The sequence below is a fragment of the Carcharhinus amblyrhynchos genome, chromosome 16, assembly GCF_965287045.1.
Source record: "Carcharhinus amblyrhynchos chromosome 16, sCarAmb.v2.hapA, whole genome shotgun sequence".
Lineage (NCBI taxonomy): Eukaryota > Metazoa > Chordata > Chondrichthyes > Carcharhiniformes > Carcharhinidae > Carcharhinus > Carcharhinus amblyrhynchos.
In genome coordinates, this window is record NC_137339.1 from 50,377,694 (window position 1) to 50,395,226 (window position 17,533).

General features: G+C 39.9%; 1 protein-coding gene across 3 annotated transcripts in view; it reads left to right on the top strand.

Annotated features, from left to right (window-relative positions):
* The window catches only part of LOC145353998 (AP-1 complex subunit gamma-1-like), a 116,054-nt gene extending 108,505 nt beyond the window's left edge, over positions 1-7,549 (top strand). For all 3 annotated transcript variants that reach the window (XM_080205066.1, XM_080205067.1, XM_080205065.1), the window contains 2 exons: positions 2,074-2,172; positions 5,021-7,549. In XM_080205066.1, coding sequence (XP_080061192.1) covers positions 2,074-2,172; positions 5,021-5,122 — 201 coding nt within the window. In that variant the 3' untranslated portion in view covers positions 5,123-7,549. The remainder of the gene's footprint in view (positions 1-2,073; positions 2,173-5,020) is intronic.
* Positions 7,550-17,533: the final 9,984 nt, after the last annotated feature.

The window sequence follows — 17,533 nt, forward strand, 5'->3', positions numbered from 1 at the left end:
GGATTGATTAGGGACATTCTGCATGGCTTTGTGAGTGAAAATCATGTCTCTCAAATTTGATTGAGTTTTTTGAAGGGATAACCAGGAAGGTAGATGAGGGCAGTGCAGTTGATATTGTCTACATGGATTTCAGAAAGGCCTTTGAGGTACTGCATGGTAGATTGTTGCATAAGGTGAAATCTCTCAGGATCCAGGATGGGGTCTTTAAATGATACAAAATTGGCTTTATGACAGAAAATGGAGGGTGGTTGAAGAGGGTTTTTTTTTCAAACTGGAGACCTGTGACCAGCGGTGAGCCTCAGGGACAGTATTGAGTCCACTGTTACTTGTCATTTATATTAATGATTTGGATGAGAAGATAAGAGGCATGGTTAGTAAGCTTGCAGATGACACCAAGTGGACAGTGAACAGTGGCATAGTGGACAGTGAAGAAGGTTACCTAGGGTTGCAGCGGGATTTTGATCAATTGGGTCAGTGGCTGGCAAATGGTACATGGAGTTTAATTTAGGTAAATGTGAGGTAATGCAATTTCGTAGATTGAACCAGGGCAGGACTTATTCAGCTAATGATAGGGCACTGGGGAGAGTTACAGAACAGAGATTTGGGATACATGTTCATAGCTCCTTGAAAATGGAGTCACAGGTGGACAGAGTGGTGAAGGCGGCGTTCAGCATGCTTGGTTTCATTGGTCAGAACATTGAATACAGGAGTTGGGACGTCTTGTTGAAGTTGTACAAGATATTAGTACGGCCACACTTGGAATACTGTGTGCAGTTCTAGTCACCCTATTATAGAAAGGATATTATTACACTAAAAACAATGTAGAAGGGATTTACTACGATGCTACTGGCACTTGGGATATAAGGAGAGGCTGGATAGTCTGGGACTTTTTCCTCTGAAGCTTAGAAGGCTGAGAGGTCTAAAGGGCATGGATCAGCTAGATAGTCAATATCTTTTCCCAAAGGTAAGGGGAGTCTAAAACCAGAGGGCATAGGTTTAAGGTGAGAGGGGAGAGATACAAAAGGGTCCAGAGGAGCAATTTCTTCATGCAGAGGTGGTGAGTATCTGGAATAAGCTGCCAGAGTTAATGGTAGAGGCGGGTACAATTTTGTCTTTTAAAAATCATTTAGATAGTTACATGGGTAAGGTGGATATAGAGAGATACGGGCCAATTGTGGGCAATTGGGACTAGTTTAGCGTTTTAAAAAAAAAAGCATGGACAAGTTGGGCTGAAGTTTCTATGCTGTGAACCTCTATGACTCTATATTATAGCAGGTTTCGTTCACCCACGCCTCTGTCTTCACTAACCTACATTGGCTTATAATCCCTTATTGCCTTGAAGTTGAGTCATTCGTCTTTGTATTAAATCCCTTCATGGCCTCGTCCCACCACCAGTCTTGCAATCCCTTCCCCCAAACCCTGGCTTCGAATGTGTCTCTCCCTCTAATTATCCTGCTGTTGGCAGCCTTGCTTTCCACTACCTAGACTCCTACATTCTGGAATTCTCTCCTGAATCCTCCCATTCTTCAAGGTCTCATTTGACCACCCCATCCAAGATCTCTGCTTTGATTCAGCATCTGATTATGTTTCTGAAAAACACTTTCTGCCTTGTTTTTCTACATTAAGGGTACTATATAAATGCAAGCTGCTGAAGTATACCTGTTGATTGCTAATGGTGATCAGTGTACCTGTGGCTTAGATTTTGAAAGGTCCCAGGGATAATTCCTGTCCAATACTATGTTTGTTACTGGAAGTGTTGCAGTTTGCTTGAATATTCCTTGGAATAGAGGGAAGAGCACTAGCCAAGGTACCTGAAGCTGAATATTCATGAGAAACTGTTATTGGAAGTCTGCAGGTTTGGACATCAGGTGATGATGACAGCACTGAACTTGGCTATTTGAACCCACAGTAAAATAGCTTGCCAACTCAGTACTATGGATAAGGTTCTGGAGAGTATGGTATGTCAGGAAAGACCCAATGTATGAATGGTGAAGAGGGGGAGAAAAAGAGTTGGCCACTTTAAAAAAATTAAGAAGTCTTAGAAATAATTACAACTATCTTGTTTTCTTGCAGTCTTTCCAGTTGCAGTTGATGTCTCCCAGTGGCAGCATCATTCCTGCCAGGAATTCTGGAGCTGTCACACAGTTAATGAGGGTTCTTAATTCACAAAAGGTAAAGTTTGTTCTCCTACCTCAACTTGTTCATGTACCCCTTTTAAATGTTTTCTCATGCTGTCTCATCACCTCTTAGTTCTTTGTATATAGTTCTATTCAATTAAATTTATAAATTAGGTTGGGATATTTTACAGTAATTGCTTGTCTGAATATGTCAATTCATGTTGTGTATCAGGATGCAATATGGGAACAGTTTTATATGCCACATGCAAGTCTGTGCCGATTTTGTTTTCTATACTAATTTCCTCCTCCTAGCTTTGAGAGCTTTCCTGCTGCAGTACAGAGCCGTGGCTTCCAGCTCATCCTCTAGTGCCAATACAAATTGAGAGTCCACACAGGAGTGGCGGCAGCAGTTCAGTTGAACTTGGTATTATTCTCAGCCAAGGTCCACACTTCTCCAGTTGTTCTATTGGAGTCTTGGTTGTGTTCTATCCGACCCACACCAGCTAAAGGGCACAGCGGGCAATAGTAGCTGCTTACCACCATAACTCGACAGACACCAGGAGTTGATCCTGGGGTTATCCTGATCAGCATGACTTAGGACTTTACTAGGCAGTGCACTATCAGGTGAATGGACTGAAGTTTCCAATTGATGTCTATCACAGGAAAGAGTTCATCGATCAGTTTACATGTTGATACTGTGCAAGTTACTGAAATGATTTGATAAACAGTATGACCAAAAGTATACACATTCTTTAGAGTAATATGTTGACATTTTGTTAGTGTTCAAAGGACATACCTTCTGTGGTTTTTTTAGGATGTAACTTCTGAGCTTTTAATTTAAAGTTTTAATTATTTCTTTAAAATTATCTAGTGCTGAGCTTTTGACAAGCTATCATTAAAAGGGGAAAAGTTTTTAGTTTATTAGTCACAAGTAGGCTTTTATTAACATTGCAATGAAATTACTATGAAAATCCCCTAGTCACCACACTCCAGCACCTGTTCGGATACAGTGAGGGAGAATTTAGCATGGCCAATGCACCTAACCAACATGTCTTTCGGACTGTGGGAGGAAACCAGAGCACCCAGAGGAAACCCACGCAGATACTAGGATAACATGCAGACTCTGCACAGACAGATTTCTGGCTTGGGTTACCAAGCCAGAAATCGAACCCGGGTCCCTGGTGCTGTGAGGCAGCAGTGCTAACCACTCTGCCGCCCGTTAGAGTTAGACAGGTGGCGACTAGGGGATTTTCAGTGTGGCAGGAAGTGATTGCGGTGTTTTGTGGTACATATCACAATATCTGTTGCTTTCGTGCATCATTGGTCCCCTCTAGTGTTGAATTATGTAATGTACAGGGGTTGTTGATGCCTTGTGACTACCAGCAGAAGAAAATCAAAGTTAAATGTACTTCTAATCTGTGACTAAACCAGCAGTTGAACTTATCTCATGAGCTTGAGTTTTTGCAGTCACTATCACCTGTTTTGACTTTATTTAATTCTAATAGATTTCCCATGGCACTGCTGAGAGAATGTACTATTTTATAATAAGTTAGCAACAAAAAAACTGGGGGCAGTTGAGTGTTACAGGGAGTAAGTGTTCTTGCAAGTCTACATTTGTTATACATGTTGTAATTTAATCTATAAATTTAACTGTCTCTTACTGCTAAACTAATTATGTTAGCAATTCCAGATTTGATACTAAACTTCTTTGCATTAAAACCACTTGATATTTTCAGGTTAAGCTTCCCTCATTGAAGAATGTACAGAACACTATAAAACTAACATACTAGAATGTCTTCGATTCCACTACTTTACTGAATTTAAGATGCTGCAGCTGACCATGACGCAGTGGGTTAGAGAGGAAATAAGTCAGCAAGGTTCCCTCACATTAGCTGAAGAAATTGAAGGGAAGCTGTGATTGAATGCTCCTACCTAGGCTTGCAAGGAAACAGTGATTACTTTCAGGTAGCCACAGGACAGTCCCTAAGGAGGAATGCTCACCTCCGGACAAGAAGTCGAGTTTTTGGGCAAACTGCTTGGGATGAGATTTCAATTCCTTGGTTCACTAATGAGCAAATGCAAAAGAACATAGGTTGGATAGAAGTGGAACAGCTCACTTATCTAAGCTAAATGGGTACTTAATCTGAGACCTGCATCCATTGTAAAGCATCTTTATACATGCCCCTTGACTTTAAGAATGGGAAGTGCTAGTAAGTGGATGTGCATGAAGTTGCTGAGTAAAGATCAGGTCCTGCTGGAATTGCAGCATGGTTGAAGAGTTTACTGACACTTGTGTATGTGGAGCTAGTGTTTGTGAAATCATACTGTGACATAACTTTTGCACTTATTGTGGGGAAAAGGAAGAAAAACTGGGACCAAAAGTAACTTTCATCAACTTGTACTGAGGTGACCCACTCACAAGGCCTCTGCTTTTGACGTGCTAGAGAAAGTCCTGGGGCTGTTAGCCTACTGGTGTTTCTCTTTGTCACTCAGTGGAGAATCTCTGAAAATCAAGCCCGATTGGCAATTGCAATTTGGTGTGTCAAAGGGTGACCAGCAGTGAAATTACAGCTCTCTTAACAGATGCTGAACAAAGTAGGTGCAGATTTGGATCTTTGAGTTGTCCCTCAATTGAGTTTGTCAGATGCCTGGGCCATCCATTGCAGAAAGTCATTTATCTAGATGTGTCAAATCAACCTTGAAGCCTCATATTTCTGCTGTTGTGTCTACTGTTGGAATAATCTCAGCATAGTATTGTCAAAACAATTTTTAATGAGTAAACCATGTCCTGGAAACATCATCTTCAGTAAAATGAAATTTCCCAGAGTGCAAGTGATGAATAGTTGGGGGTTCAGCAGTATATTAAAGTTTGACCTAAAGTGTTTTTTCCCTCCCTTTTAAAGCACCCACTGAGGATGAGGCTGAAGTTAATGTATAACCACAGAGAAGCACCGATTGAGGTCATGGCAGATGTCAACGAATTCCCACCCCAAGCTTGGGAGTGATTGAACATTAAGATGGAACACATGGACTAGAGTTTACACTGTGGTCGCTAGCCTGAAGCTGCTGCAATGTACAATCATCCTGTGGACAAAACTGGCATCAGACTGCCCCAGTATTGGAGAGGAAATCGAATATTTCCTAATTACTGTGTAAGGACATTACTTCTGTGATGGATCCATTGCATATGAGGTGGAATCTCATGTCTTGAATAATCTATTACTAATGGATCTGGTTGTAATAAAATGTTACCTAGCTTTGATGAACAAAAATCATACCTACATTAGTAGGTAGGAAAAAGAAAATCATGAAGTTAAAACCCAGCCCATTTGGTTTAGGTCAGAATTCTATTTATTGAGGTATTCGAACAAAGCAAAAGGATTATTCACGATTTAATGCTGTGACTCCTACAATTTAGTATATCCATTTATTTAATTTAGTTTGAGATCCTGTTGCACTTGTGGGCTGCTGCATCTTTGGTTTTGTTCAAGTAGAATGGAAGCCCGAGAAAGGTCCCCTTTTACAGGTTCCTAGCCCCTCCCACTCTGGTGGACTTTCCAGTGACACTGACTTGGAAGACTTTCACTAGTACAACTGTGATGATCCCATTCCACGAATGCATCAGTCATCAAATGTGGAATGAGTGGGGCAGTGAGGGAATAGCAGTTTTGTTTACAGTCCAGGCTTTTCTTCCATTCTTCCTGAAGGAAGGCCTCTTGGCAGTGCGCCTTTTAAATCCAACACTAAGCTGTTAGAAAAATGCACCATTTAACTTACTGAAGACCTACAATCCTAATTACAAACTCTTTGCACTGATCTTAAAAATAAACCGAATCAGACACTGGCTGTTCACCAAAATGTAACCATTTAAAACAAAAGGTCATTTGAGACTTTAATCACCAGGCAATGAGCCGTTTCACGGGTTCAGTAATGGGTATTCAGGGACTCTCAAGCTCCAGTTGTTTTAAGCATCTTTTGGGTTTTTTTGTTGCCCATTTTATTGATTATGGTGTAACTTGGTACAGTTCTCACATTTTTGTAGTCTGTCGTCTTTACTCACTATTCCCAGGAAATGTGCAAAATCTATGTTTTGCACACCTAAAAAGCCATTCATCAGCGCAAAACAACACCACCATTCCATTCAAACCTGAGGAAAGGTTTGTCTCACTGAAGGAGATTGTGATAGTTTTCCAAAACAATTGATTATTTTTGATGCAAATTGTTATCCACATCTAAATAAATTCACTTTCTTGTCATTTAATCTAAATTCTAGACTTGACTGGCGGCCTGCATTTGCAGTATTTATTACGCTGCCTTCACCTTGAATAAGGTGTGTAGTGTATAGTTAGTAGTCTAGTTTGTGTAGCTCTGAAAACAAAATTCTGTTGATGTTTTAAGCAGATTCTTCCTATTGCTGCCTTTATGGGTCATAGGCAGAATGAGCAGGGTTGGGGGGACTAAACTGAAATCATCTGTTGTTGCGTTTGCTTCATTCAACAATACCCACATCACTCATCCTTAGTCCGTGATGTGTAATGTACAACTTACCCAACCATTCTCATCAGATCTCGTGCAGTTGCAGGTGTGGAAGATGCATAATGAGCAGTGAGATTCGCGTTCTAAATTTGCAGACAAAATGCAGCCAAAATTGTTTGTCCCAAGATTGAAGACAGGAAAGATGCACTGCCATAACATTTATATACCCAACTCTGGTAGTTTGAAATGTTCGCCAATATTTTGATTTATTTGGTGGCTGGTATATGTTTGTAGGGTCCTGTAATGCTACCAATGGGTTCTACTGCTACCGTTAGTCTGTTCAGTCTGTCTTGCTGCTGAAACTGTGTTGTAGTCGTGCAGTCAAAAACAGATTGACTACTCAAATGAACCACTGCCACATTGATGTGGTATCATGTATTGGTTTTGAACCCAATAATCATGGTCATAAATGCCATGCTGGTGGTCACATTGCCACACTAAAACTTATGGCAGATTCTGTTTTCCAGATTGCAAGTTTTAAAAACAAAAGAAACTAGACAAATCTTTGATATGCTGACAAGAATTGGTGAGCACCACTGAGTCTGCATATCCTCAGATGCATGAGTGGAGGGATGATCACATTGCCTAAATGTTAATGTTAGTTGAAGTGATCCAAGCTATTTCCAGGCACTGTTTGCACCCAAAACAGCAACACAAATCGGCAGAGGGTCCTCTCAATACAGCACTGAGTTCACTGGAAAGCTTTCTTCAGCACCGAGTTATTTTGTGAGGGGACAAAAGTCATGTTTACAGTTTAATTTTCTTTACATTTTGAAAGCGTTCAAATGAGCTTTTTTTTGTTTACTTTGTTCTCTGAATGTTGTACAAAAGAGTGGTGCAAACCTAAATGTAGATCATAAACTTTGTATGCAATAATAAAAGATAAATTAACCATGGATCGTTTCTTGTACATTCTGAGAACTGTGATGAAAGGTTATTCGAAAATAGTCATGAATCATCTGGTTAAAGCTCATCTATGTAGAGTATAGGCAGACTATGATAAAGGACAAATTGCATGAAACTGAAATCAAAAGAGCAAAGAACTTAGCGCAGCACTCGTAACATAGCATACAATGCAAATTGAGTTAAGAGGAAAATTCTTCAACTGCATCTGATATAATTTTAGCTGATGTGTGTCTCCATGCGCATCGTGTATGTGGGTGTTTGTATCTATGTTGAAGTGGAACTGATTGGAATAATTTGATATCAAGATGAGATTAGCAGTTTTGAAGTAGACTAGCGTAGTTAGGAGAGGTCTTTCTCAAGATGATAACTTTTTCCACTATTTAGGCATGATGGAATTCTTGGCCAAGGATAGTTCCAAAAGCAGTTAGCTCAGCAGTTCTAACAGCAACAGCTTTCACAGACATTGCTGAACAGGATAAGGCGATAAGGGAAACTAAAGGCTAAGCGGTGAGATGATGTAAGCATCACCTTTTAGAATAACCTGGTTAGATAAATTAATGAGAAACAATGAGAAGTAGGAAGATAAGAACTATAAATATGTGCTACAAACTCCCTGCTGCGAGAGAGGCGCCGAAGCAATCTATGGTTTTCTGTCTCTAGCATATGCTTGAATAATGGCTTGCTGGAACTCAGACTTGAGGGGCCTCATCTTTTACTGCAGCCATTTGACGTAGTTGGCAGGATCCTTGCAATATCAGCCACTGGCACTGGATTGACAACAGGCGTCGTCAGATGGGGTTGGGGGGGGTGTTCATTTGCCACCTGTTTGATAGAACAGTTGGGGGGAAGTGGAGTGTCATTCCAAGGGTCAGAACTGGCATTTTGGTGTACATAGAATGTAGTAACTAAAGGAAACATGGCACATGCACAATTTGGTTCCTTAGGTACACAAGAAGGAAGAGATTATTTTCTTTGTTTTCCGGGTAAACTAAAGAACAAGAACCGGCAGGAAAAAATGGCTAAACCAGTTTCCTAACTAGGGTAAAACAGTGATACCATTTCAAAAAAACCAGGTGAGGACTGTTTCCTAACAGGTCGGTGGAAGGGCCACTTTCCAACCAGAACTGACGGCATAAAATGGGGGAGGTCTGGACTATAGACATATCAGCCATGTCAGATAAAAATTTAGATTGGGGACTCAAAAGGTTCAATTACTGATTTATTTTTGTCAAATAATTTAAAAGATGAAAATTAAATTGATGTAACTCACACAAATCTTTTGCTCTAGAGAGAGTTACTCCTGGGGGTTTAATGAGCAGTGATAGGAGCTGAAGAAATGTAACTGGTCATTTTGATTGTGTTTGTGTGCAATGAAGAATTTGAGAGAGAACTTCAATGTGTTTTCTTCCTTAAATTGCCGTTTGTGTGTGGTGTTTCAGCATTTTAAGTTGAAGACCTCAGAGGATTATTAATTGGATTAAAGAAAAAAAATCAAACAAACCAGCGTTTCCATTTAGAAGGTTCAAGTTGAAATTTCTTCCCAAAGATTAGAATTTGAATGTACTCTAAAAATGCAGTGGAGTTTTCCTTTATTTGAAACAAACCAGCCATTGCACCACCCTCTTACAGACTGGCAGTAAGTTAACTCTTAGCAGCTTGAGTTTTCAGGCTGCTGAATTAATCCATTCCACCTCGAGCAGAATAGACTAATAACTTTCCAGAAGTGATGATAAACCAAGATTCTAGTGAGAAGGATGAACTTAAGGAAATTAATAAGACTAAAAAATAGTGCTGGAGAAATTGATGGGACTGAAAGTTAATAAACCCCCTGGATCTGATCATCTACATCCCAGGCTACTAATGGAGACAGCCATGGTAATAAAAGATGTGGTGTTTGTCATCATTCAAAATTCTGTGGATTCCGAAACAGTCTTGACAGATTGGAAGGTGGAAAACGTAAGCCCACTATTTAAAAAAGGAGCGAGGGAGAAAGCTGGGAATTTTCAGACTGGTTAGCCTAACATCAGCAATAGGGAAGTGCTAGAGTATTATGAAAAATGTGATTTAAAAAAAAATTCAGTGGAATTAGACAAAGTAAACATGGGTTTATCAAAGGGAAATCATGTTTGACAAACGGGAGTTTTTGAGGACATAACTAATAGAATAGATAAGGTAAACCAGTGGATGTGGTGCATTTGGATTTTCAGAAAGAAAGTTCCATATAAGATGTTGGTGTGTAAAATTGAAGTGCATGGAATTGGGGATAATATATTGGAATTAACTGAGAATTGGTTAGCAGACCGGAAAGATGATAGGAGTAAATTGGTCTTTTTCAAAGTCCCAGAAAGATTGGCCCTTCTTGGGTCCCAATTGTTCACAATATTACATCAATGATTTGGATGAGGGAGCCAAATGTAATTTCCAAGCTTGCTGATGACAAAGAACTTAATGGGAATGTGAGCGGTGAGAAGGATGTTAAGAGGCTTCAAGGTGATTTAGACAATTTGAATGGTCAAATACATAGCAGATGCAGCTTAACATGGATAAATGTGAAGTTATCCACTTCGGACGGAGAAACAGAATGGCAGAGTATTATTTAAATTGTAATAGATTAGGAAATGCACAAAGGGACCTGGTTCTTTGTACACCAATCATTGAGAGCAAACATGAGGTACAGCAAGCAGTTAGGAAGGCAAATGGTATGTTGATCTTCATTGCAAGAGGACTTGAGTACAAGAGCTAGGATGTCTTGCTGCAGCTATACATGGCCTTGGTGAGACCAAATCTGGAGTATTGTGTACAGTTTTGTCTCCTTATCTAAGAAAGGATATGATAATTGCCATTGAGGGAGTGCAGCAAATATTCAGCAGACTGATTGCTGGGATGGCAGGACTGTCATATAAGGAAAGATTGGATGGACTGAGCCTGCATTCACTGGAATTTAGAAGAATGAGAGGGGATCTAATTTAAATATATCAAATTCTAATGAGAGTTGGATAGATTTGATGCAGGAATGTTATTTCCGCTGGCTGGGGTGTCTAGAACAAGGGGCCACAGTCTCAGGATGCGGTGTAGGCTATTTTGGGCTGAGATGAGGAAAAGCCTCTGCCTGATGTCTGAAAGTGTGCAGGTATATTTGTGTTTGATGTAATCCTGCCCAGTATCTGACTCCGTGTGTCTGCTACACCAGCAACTGGTGTATGAGGACACCCAGGTCACATTATACATTCCCCCCCATTTAATTTAGAGCTATTCAGATAATAAGCTGCTGCCTTATTTTGCTACCAAATTGGATAACCTCACATTTATCCACATCATACTGTCTCTGCCACACATTTGCCCATTCACTTCTCTTATTCAAATCACACTGAAGCATCTCTGCAGCCTCCTCACAACTCACCCTCCCAGCACTTAGTGTCATCTGCAAATTTGGAGATATTACTTTTAGTTCCCTCATCTAACTCATTAAAATATATAGCGGTGCCCCTCTAGTCACTGCCAGTCAGTAAGTGACCTGTTTATTCCTACATTGTTTCTTTCCTACCAGTCATTTTCTATCCATCTCAGTACCCTACAACCAATGCTATGCACTTTAATTTTACCTGCTAATGTCTTATGTGGCGCTTTGTTGAAAGCATTCCGAAAGTCCAAATAAACCGCATCCACTCGCCCTCCCTTATCAACTCTTAGTTACATCCTTAAAGAATTTCCCTCGCCGAATTTCTCTTTGTCTAATCTTATTTGCATAACTTTGTGCTCCTTCCTATCCAGCTTCTCAATGATGATGTTCACCTCAATGAATCCTGCTGATAGCAAGTTCCACATTCCAAACATTGAGAAAAGATTAATCTTAAAGGGAAATGAGGGTGAAATTCTGTTTTGAAGTCCCTTTTCCTCTGGTTGCCTTTTGCATCCTCCATTCTTGCTTTAAAAGCCCTTACCGTACTACCACCACAGTTTTCTTCCACTGCTCCTTTCACCCGCAGCCTTGCTCCCGCTCCTGCTCTCAATCCCTCTTCTTCCTGACTCCTGTTCCTATCCTCTGTTCTTAGCTTCTGTTCTCCGGTATCTGTCGCCACCATTGGAGAGTGTTTCAGCCTGGTCCCATTCTGAACTCACATTAAAGTCCTGGGTTCCATCTAAAACTAAGTAGATGTCTGTTTTGAAGTTTTTATTTTAAAATGTTACCTTTCAAGGTTATTTATTAATTTTGAAATCTTTTTTGAAGATTGAAGACACTACTTATGTGACTTCTCCTCAGCCTTGCGTTTTGAGGCAGGTCAACATCTTTCAGCCCCGGTTTGCCATGACTCGCTATCTTTTCTTTCCCTCCTCTCCGAAAAGCCCCTTAAGTCCGCCTATTTGCCAGCACCTTCAATCGATCTGCCTCTGTTGCTTCCCCACTTAGATCTCTGATGTCAGTAAGAAATTGTTGCTCCATGCAAGGCATTAAATAAATGAATTGTCTCTTAGAGTGAAAGGCACACCAACTGTGGAAACAATACTTTAATGAAAATGTACAAAAACACAAAAATTGATCATGAACAGGTCAGACAACAACACCTTTTGAGCATAATGTAATATTACACACAATAATAACTGCATAGATCAGAGATACAAAGAATTCTGAATTTTACATCTGCAATTCCTTGTACAGTAACACTGGAGCGTTCTACAAAAAAGCATCAACCAAGCACATACTTCAATTTGTTCAAGTGCTAATGCCAGGAACAGCCGTTTTTTTGGGTGACAGCTTTGGCTCAGTGGTAGCTCACTTGGTTAGGAGTTCAAGCCCCTGGCCGGAGACTTGAGCACAAACTCTAGGGTTACACAGTGCTGCACTGTCAGAGGTGCTGTTAATTGGGATAAGATTTATAAACCAAAATCACTTGGCAATATCTGAAGAAGAGTAGGAAAATCTTACAGCATCCTGGCTAACGTTTATTCCTAACTAAACTTAAAATATATTGTCATTTATCTTATAGTGGTTTGTAGAATCTTGCTGTGTCCAAATTGACTATATTTCCTACATTACAGCAATGACTGCACTTCAGCAGTATTTAACTGACACTTTATAGGAACTTTTGTGAATTTTTGTGAAGTGCAATGAATTATCCTGAGGTCTTGAAAAGTATTATATAAATGCAAGTCTTTCTTCTAACTCCAAGAATTCTGCTCTCCCCTAATGAGATATGGTTCCACAGTAACTCAGTACCTTACTATATGTGCCCATTCTGCATTTGGGTATGCAGCCAGTGAGTACTATTGGGTTCTTTGATTGTGCGGGGTATTACATAACTTGATCCTGCCCCTTTGCTAGTCCAGAACTATTGAGAAGAATAATACTGACCATAAAACAAACGGAGCTTCTTGCTCAATCCCACATTTTGAAGTCAGGGAAATGAAGATCTCACATAAGTATAATCTCATTGCGACAACCCCTTTGGAAAGGCTATGTCTGAACCAGCACTACTGTTACATAAAAAGAGGATTCTCTCATTACTAAAGTGAAGATTTTTTTTAAGACAAATGTATGTCTTCGAAGGTGTAAGACAGTGCATTATGCACCAATTTTGGAATACCACCACTTTGGAATTCTAACAAACTTCAACTAAAGGTTTAAAAGATGCACAGATATATGAACACAGCTGTATTGAAGTAAAAGTAAAATTGCTATTATACTGTGACCATCACCATTGAAAACCTGTGCATATTAAATGGTTGCAAGGCATTGTTTAATGTGAGCCTATTAAAAATGATTTCTGGCCAGAAAAAAAAATTGTTTCTATGAGGAATACTGAAACTACTGGCAGTGGAGACTGAGAGTAGTTGCTGAAAGAGCTGTACTTGTTGATGGTACTTTTACTGATACAAGACAGGATTCTGTGGAAGGCCTCACTTAGCCCTACAGTATGAGATTCATAGCTATAGCAATAATCACACACATGCTTGTTAACCTACATTGGTACCCGGTCCTGTAAGGCCTCAATTTTAAATTTCTTGTCCTATTTTCAAATCCCTCTTTGGCCTCACTTTCCCCTCTTTGTACCTTTCTTCAGCCTTTAGAAGATTTCTCACTCCAATTCTGCTGTTGTGTATTCCTGATCTTTTCAACTCCATCATTCATGCCTTTATCTGTTTAGGAATTTGGAATTGGCTTTTGAATTCCCTTCTGCCTCTCCACTTCTCTTCCTTTAAGACCTTCCTTAAAACCCAGCCCTTAGATCAAGCTTTTGATCATCTGTTTTAACATTGCCTTATGTGATTCAGTATGGTTCCTGATGGTTCCTGTAAAGTGTCTTGGTAGGTTTTACTATATTGTGGGAGGTGCCAAATAAATGTAGATTGTTGTTAGTAACACAATGTAATGGAGAAGGGAGAGGTGTGGGGGAAAAGGAGACAAGATTCTGAATCCAACAGTACAAGAGAGCTGGTTTTCCACATCAATTTCTATGGGCTGTAATACAGGGTTCTGGTTGGAGGTAAGAGTTACTGAATTAAATGTTGATGCAAAAAGGCATCTTAACGCCTGCCATTTGTTGGACTTGACCCTGCATCCTTCAACTCAAAAAAAAATCCACAGGTTGGAAGTGTGAGCTGATGGGAGCAGGAATAGCAAGGGAAAATGGTGCATCTGGGACCTTGGTGAACAATGGGATCTTCTTAGCCAATGAGATTTAAGAAGTAGGAAATATATAGAGAAATAAAAGGAGCGAACTTCAGTGTGAAATCATACATAGAAAGAAAAGGAAAGAAAGAGCAGACTAGGAGAAAGATGGGCAGCACACTGCTGCCTCACAGTGTCAGGACCCTGGTTTAATTCCAGCCTTGGGTGACTGTGTGGAATTTGCACATTCTCTCTGTGTCTGCGTGGGTTTCCTCCCACAGTCCAAAGATGTGCGAGTTAGGTTGATTGGCCATGCTAGATTGATCCTAGTGTCAAGGGGGTTAGCAATCTAAATATATGGGTTAATGGGAAAGGGCCTGGGTCGGATAGTGGTCAGTACAGACGTGATAGGCCAAATGGCCTCCTTCTGCACTGAAGGGATTCTATGGATTCTGTGAAAATAAAGATTAGAATTTGACATTTTTAAAATTGCCCTGAAAATTATAAACCTGAAGGAACAAATTATTAGTACCAGAGTTTGACAATTAAAGACTTGCATGTTGTTCAAAAGCTATTTACATTACTCACTCTAGATATTTGACCAGACATTTAGTTATTATCTATTCTGTAAGGCAGCAATGTAATGCCATTCAATGCGTTTCAATGATGATAGCAAAATGGCTAACAGCAGAAGAGCACAGCTAAACAGCAACTACTGGATGTTCACATTAGATCATTCATCTCTTCCTTGCTTAGAGTTGCTGTACCATTTACACATAAATAACAGCAGGAACCAGTATCTTTGCTGTTATTTTGATAGCAAATTCTGGTCCAATATTATTTGAGATACAGTCAGTAACAAAGGGACCAGGGTATGATAAGATTACTGAACCCTCTTGTGTGCGAAAGTAGATTTATATCAGTAGAGATATTCTGTAATGCAGGGATGTGGTTCAGAGGTGCTATAGAGCTTTGCAGCGCAAGGGAGCTGGATTAATGCAATTAAGGATCACTGGCGTACCTACAGAATATTACAGCACAAAGAAAGGAAATGGATCTCCAGCTGAAGACTTAGTCTGACTGAGCCTACTCTCACCAGAGCACTACATCTACTGTCCAGCTCACAATCTGCTTTTTACTCAGTCAGCTAATGTTATCATTATTATTCAAAATTAAAACAAACAGAAACACTAAGGAGCTTCAGTGCTCCTCATTTTTCGTGAGGAGTTTCCCAAACCTTCACTGTAATTTAAACACAGCTGTTCTTTTAAAAAATCAATTCATTAAAAACATCTTCTATAAATCCTATGAGATTAATTTTTTAGCAAATTCTCATGTATTACGATATAAATCATTACTCCTATAATCAGTCCTTTTTATGTACAATATTTACAGGCATCATATAATGAAGTACTTTATTCCCTCTCGAAATCTCATTTCTTGGATTTCTGTTAAATTTTTTTTTAAGACAGTGATTTGTGGTTTGTTTTCAGTTCAGAGCCCTTCAACCTACAAGCTGAGATCTGCCTTCCAATGTTGTTTGAGGGCTTTCATTCAGAACAGAGATGAGAACAAGAGTAACCAGAAATATAGAGATGGAACTTCATCCACCTCCTAGCTATACCTGGCACAATGCAACTACTCTTTAATCAGCCCATTAGAATGTTGGATAATAATGAATGAGGTGGAAATGAGTTGGTAGAAGATGCATAAATAGTCACGATTTGTTTTCCTTCCCAGTCCTGCTCTTTCCTGAAATGTTGTTTCAAGATGGCAGTGCAGTTTCCCGAGTGCCCATTTATTATGGGAACCTCGAGAGGAAGTGTCATTGGGATATTCAACAGTGGTCTGCATCAAAGTTGAGCCGATTCACCCTCCGAACAAACACAGGCACTTTCCAATCCGGAGTTATTGGATACGAGAAATGTAAACCTTGGCTGATTTCTTTCTCTCTGTTCCTCTTAAACTACAAACCCCCCTCCTCAGGTTTACGAAGGCACCATCAATAGCTAACATTTTATATTCTGTTCATGGTTTTTTTTCTGATGATCAGTGAGTGATTTGCCTGAAATTATTCAGTCCTGCCTGGGTGCAGACTAACCAGAACCTCGTTTTGATCTAATTTATATCAAATAGAGTCGAGTACCTAGTCAGAGGAACTGACCATTTGTTTTGGTATAGATCATAACCAGGAAACCATTAAACACAGGTATGCAGCGCCGAGCTCAGGATTGTCTCCCTCATGCAAAGGAGAAAATGATCACAAAATCCACTTGGAGTAGACTGAGTTGTGCTTCTGTGCAGTGAGTAGGAAAGAGATGCATTTTAAAGCTGGATAAAAGCAAATTACTGTGGATGCTGAAATCTGAAACCCAAAGAGAAAATGCTGGAAAATGTCAGCAGGTCTGGCAGCATCTCTAAGAGAGAAAAGAGCTGATGTTTTGAATCCAGACGATCCTTTCTGAAAGTTTAACAAAGGATTGTCTGGACTCGAAACGTCACCTCTTTTCTCTCTTTACGGATGCTGCCAGACCTGCTGAGATTTTAAAGCTAACTTGAGATAAAATTTGTCTTGGGAGATAATACAAAACATGTGATGGCAAATCAACAGACATGTTCCACCCTGCTGATTCGCACTCACCCATTATCTACCGCTCCTCACTCTTGTGATCAAAGGTGCTGCTCATGGAAAGGGTAGTGCAACTAGCTGTTGCTAGGGGAAAGCATCCTTGACCATATTCTCAGCTGTTTATGGGCCTGTCTGTGAGTGTATCCAACCATCCCTCCAAGCCCTCTTTGTTGTTGGCTCACCTACTTATGAGGCACACTTTAGTGAAGAGAAGAATGTCCATCTCATACAAATGTTATTTTGCACCCGTCCCTGTGCCAGATCCATTTATTTTCAACCTCAGTACAGATGTAAAGAAAAGACAGAAGTATTGGGGAATCATGGAGTTAGACAGCGATAGAAGCACACATCAACCTCTCAGATTTCCCTTCCCGCTAACTGAGATATTGCATCTCCTATCTCCTGAATGATGTAGCAACATTATGGAATAGATACTCTTAGTCACTGCTTTATATCACAGGTTCTCAATCTTTCTGCTACTGAACACCCTTCCTATAATATAACCCCTCCTATATTATGAAATTCCACTGATCTGCCTGCCGTAGCACAACCAGATACTTCCTGTAGAAAAATTAGTTATGCAATTACATACATTTATAATTTTTGTATTACTTACACCTTGGCTGCCATCCTCCAAAATTTCCACTTCTCAGGCAGAGATTCTCTCTTTTCTCCACACTGCCTGACCACAGATATATCATTCTCCTTCCAAGTTCTTTGTGATTTAAGCTTTTACTG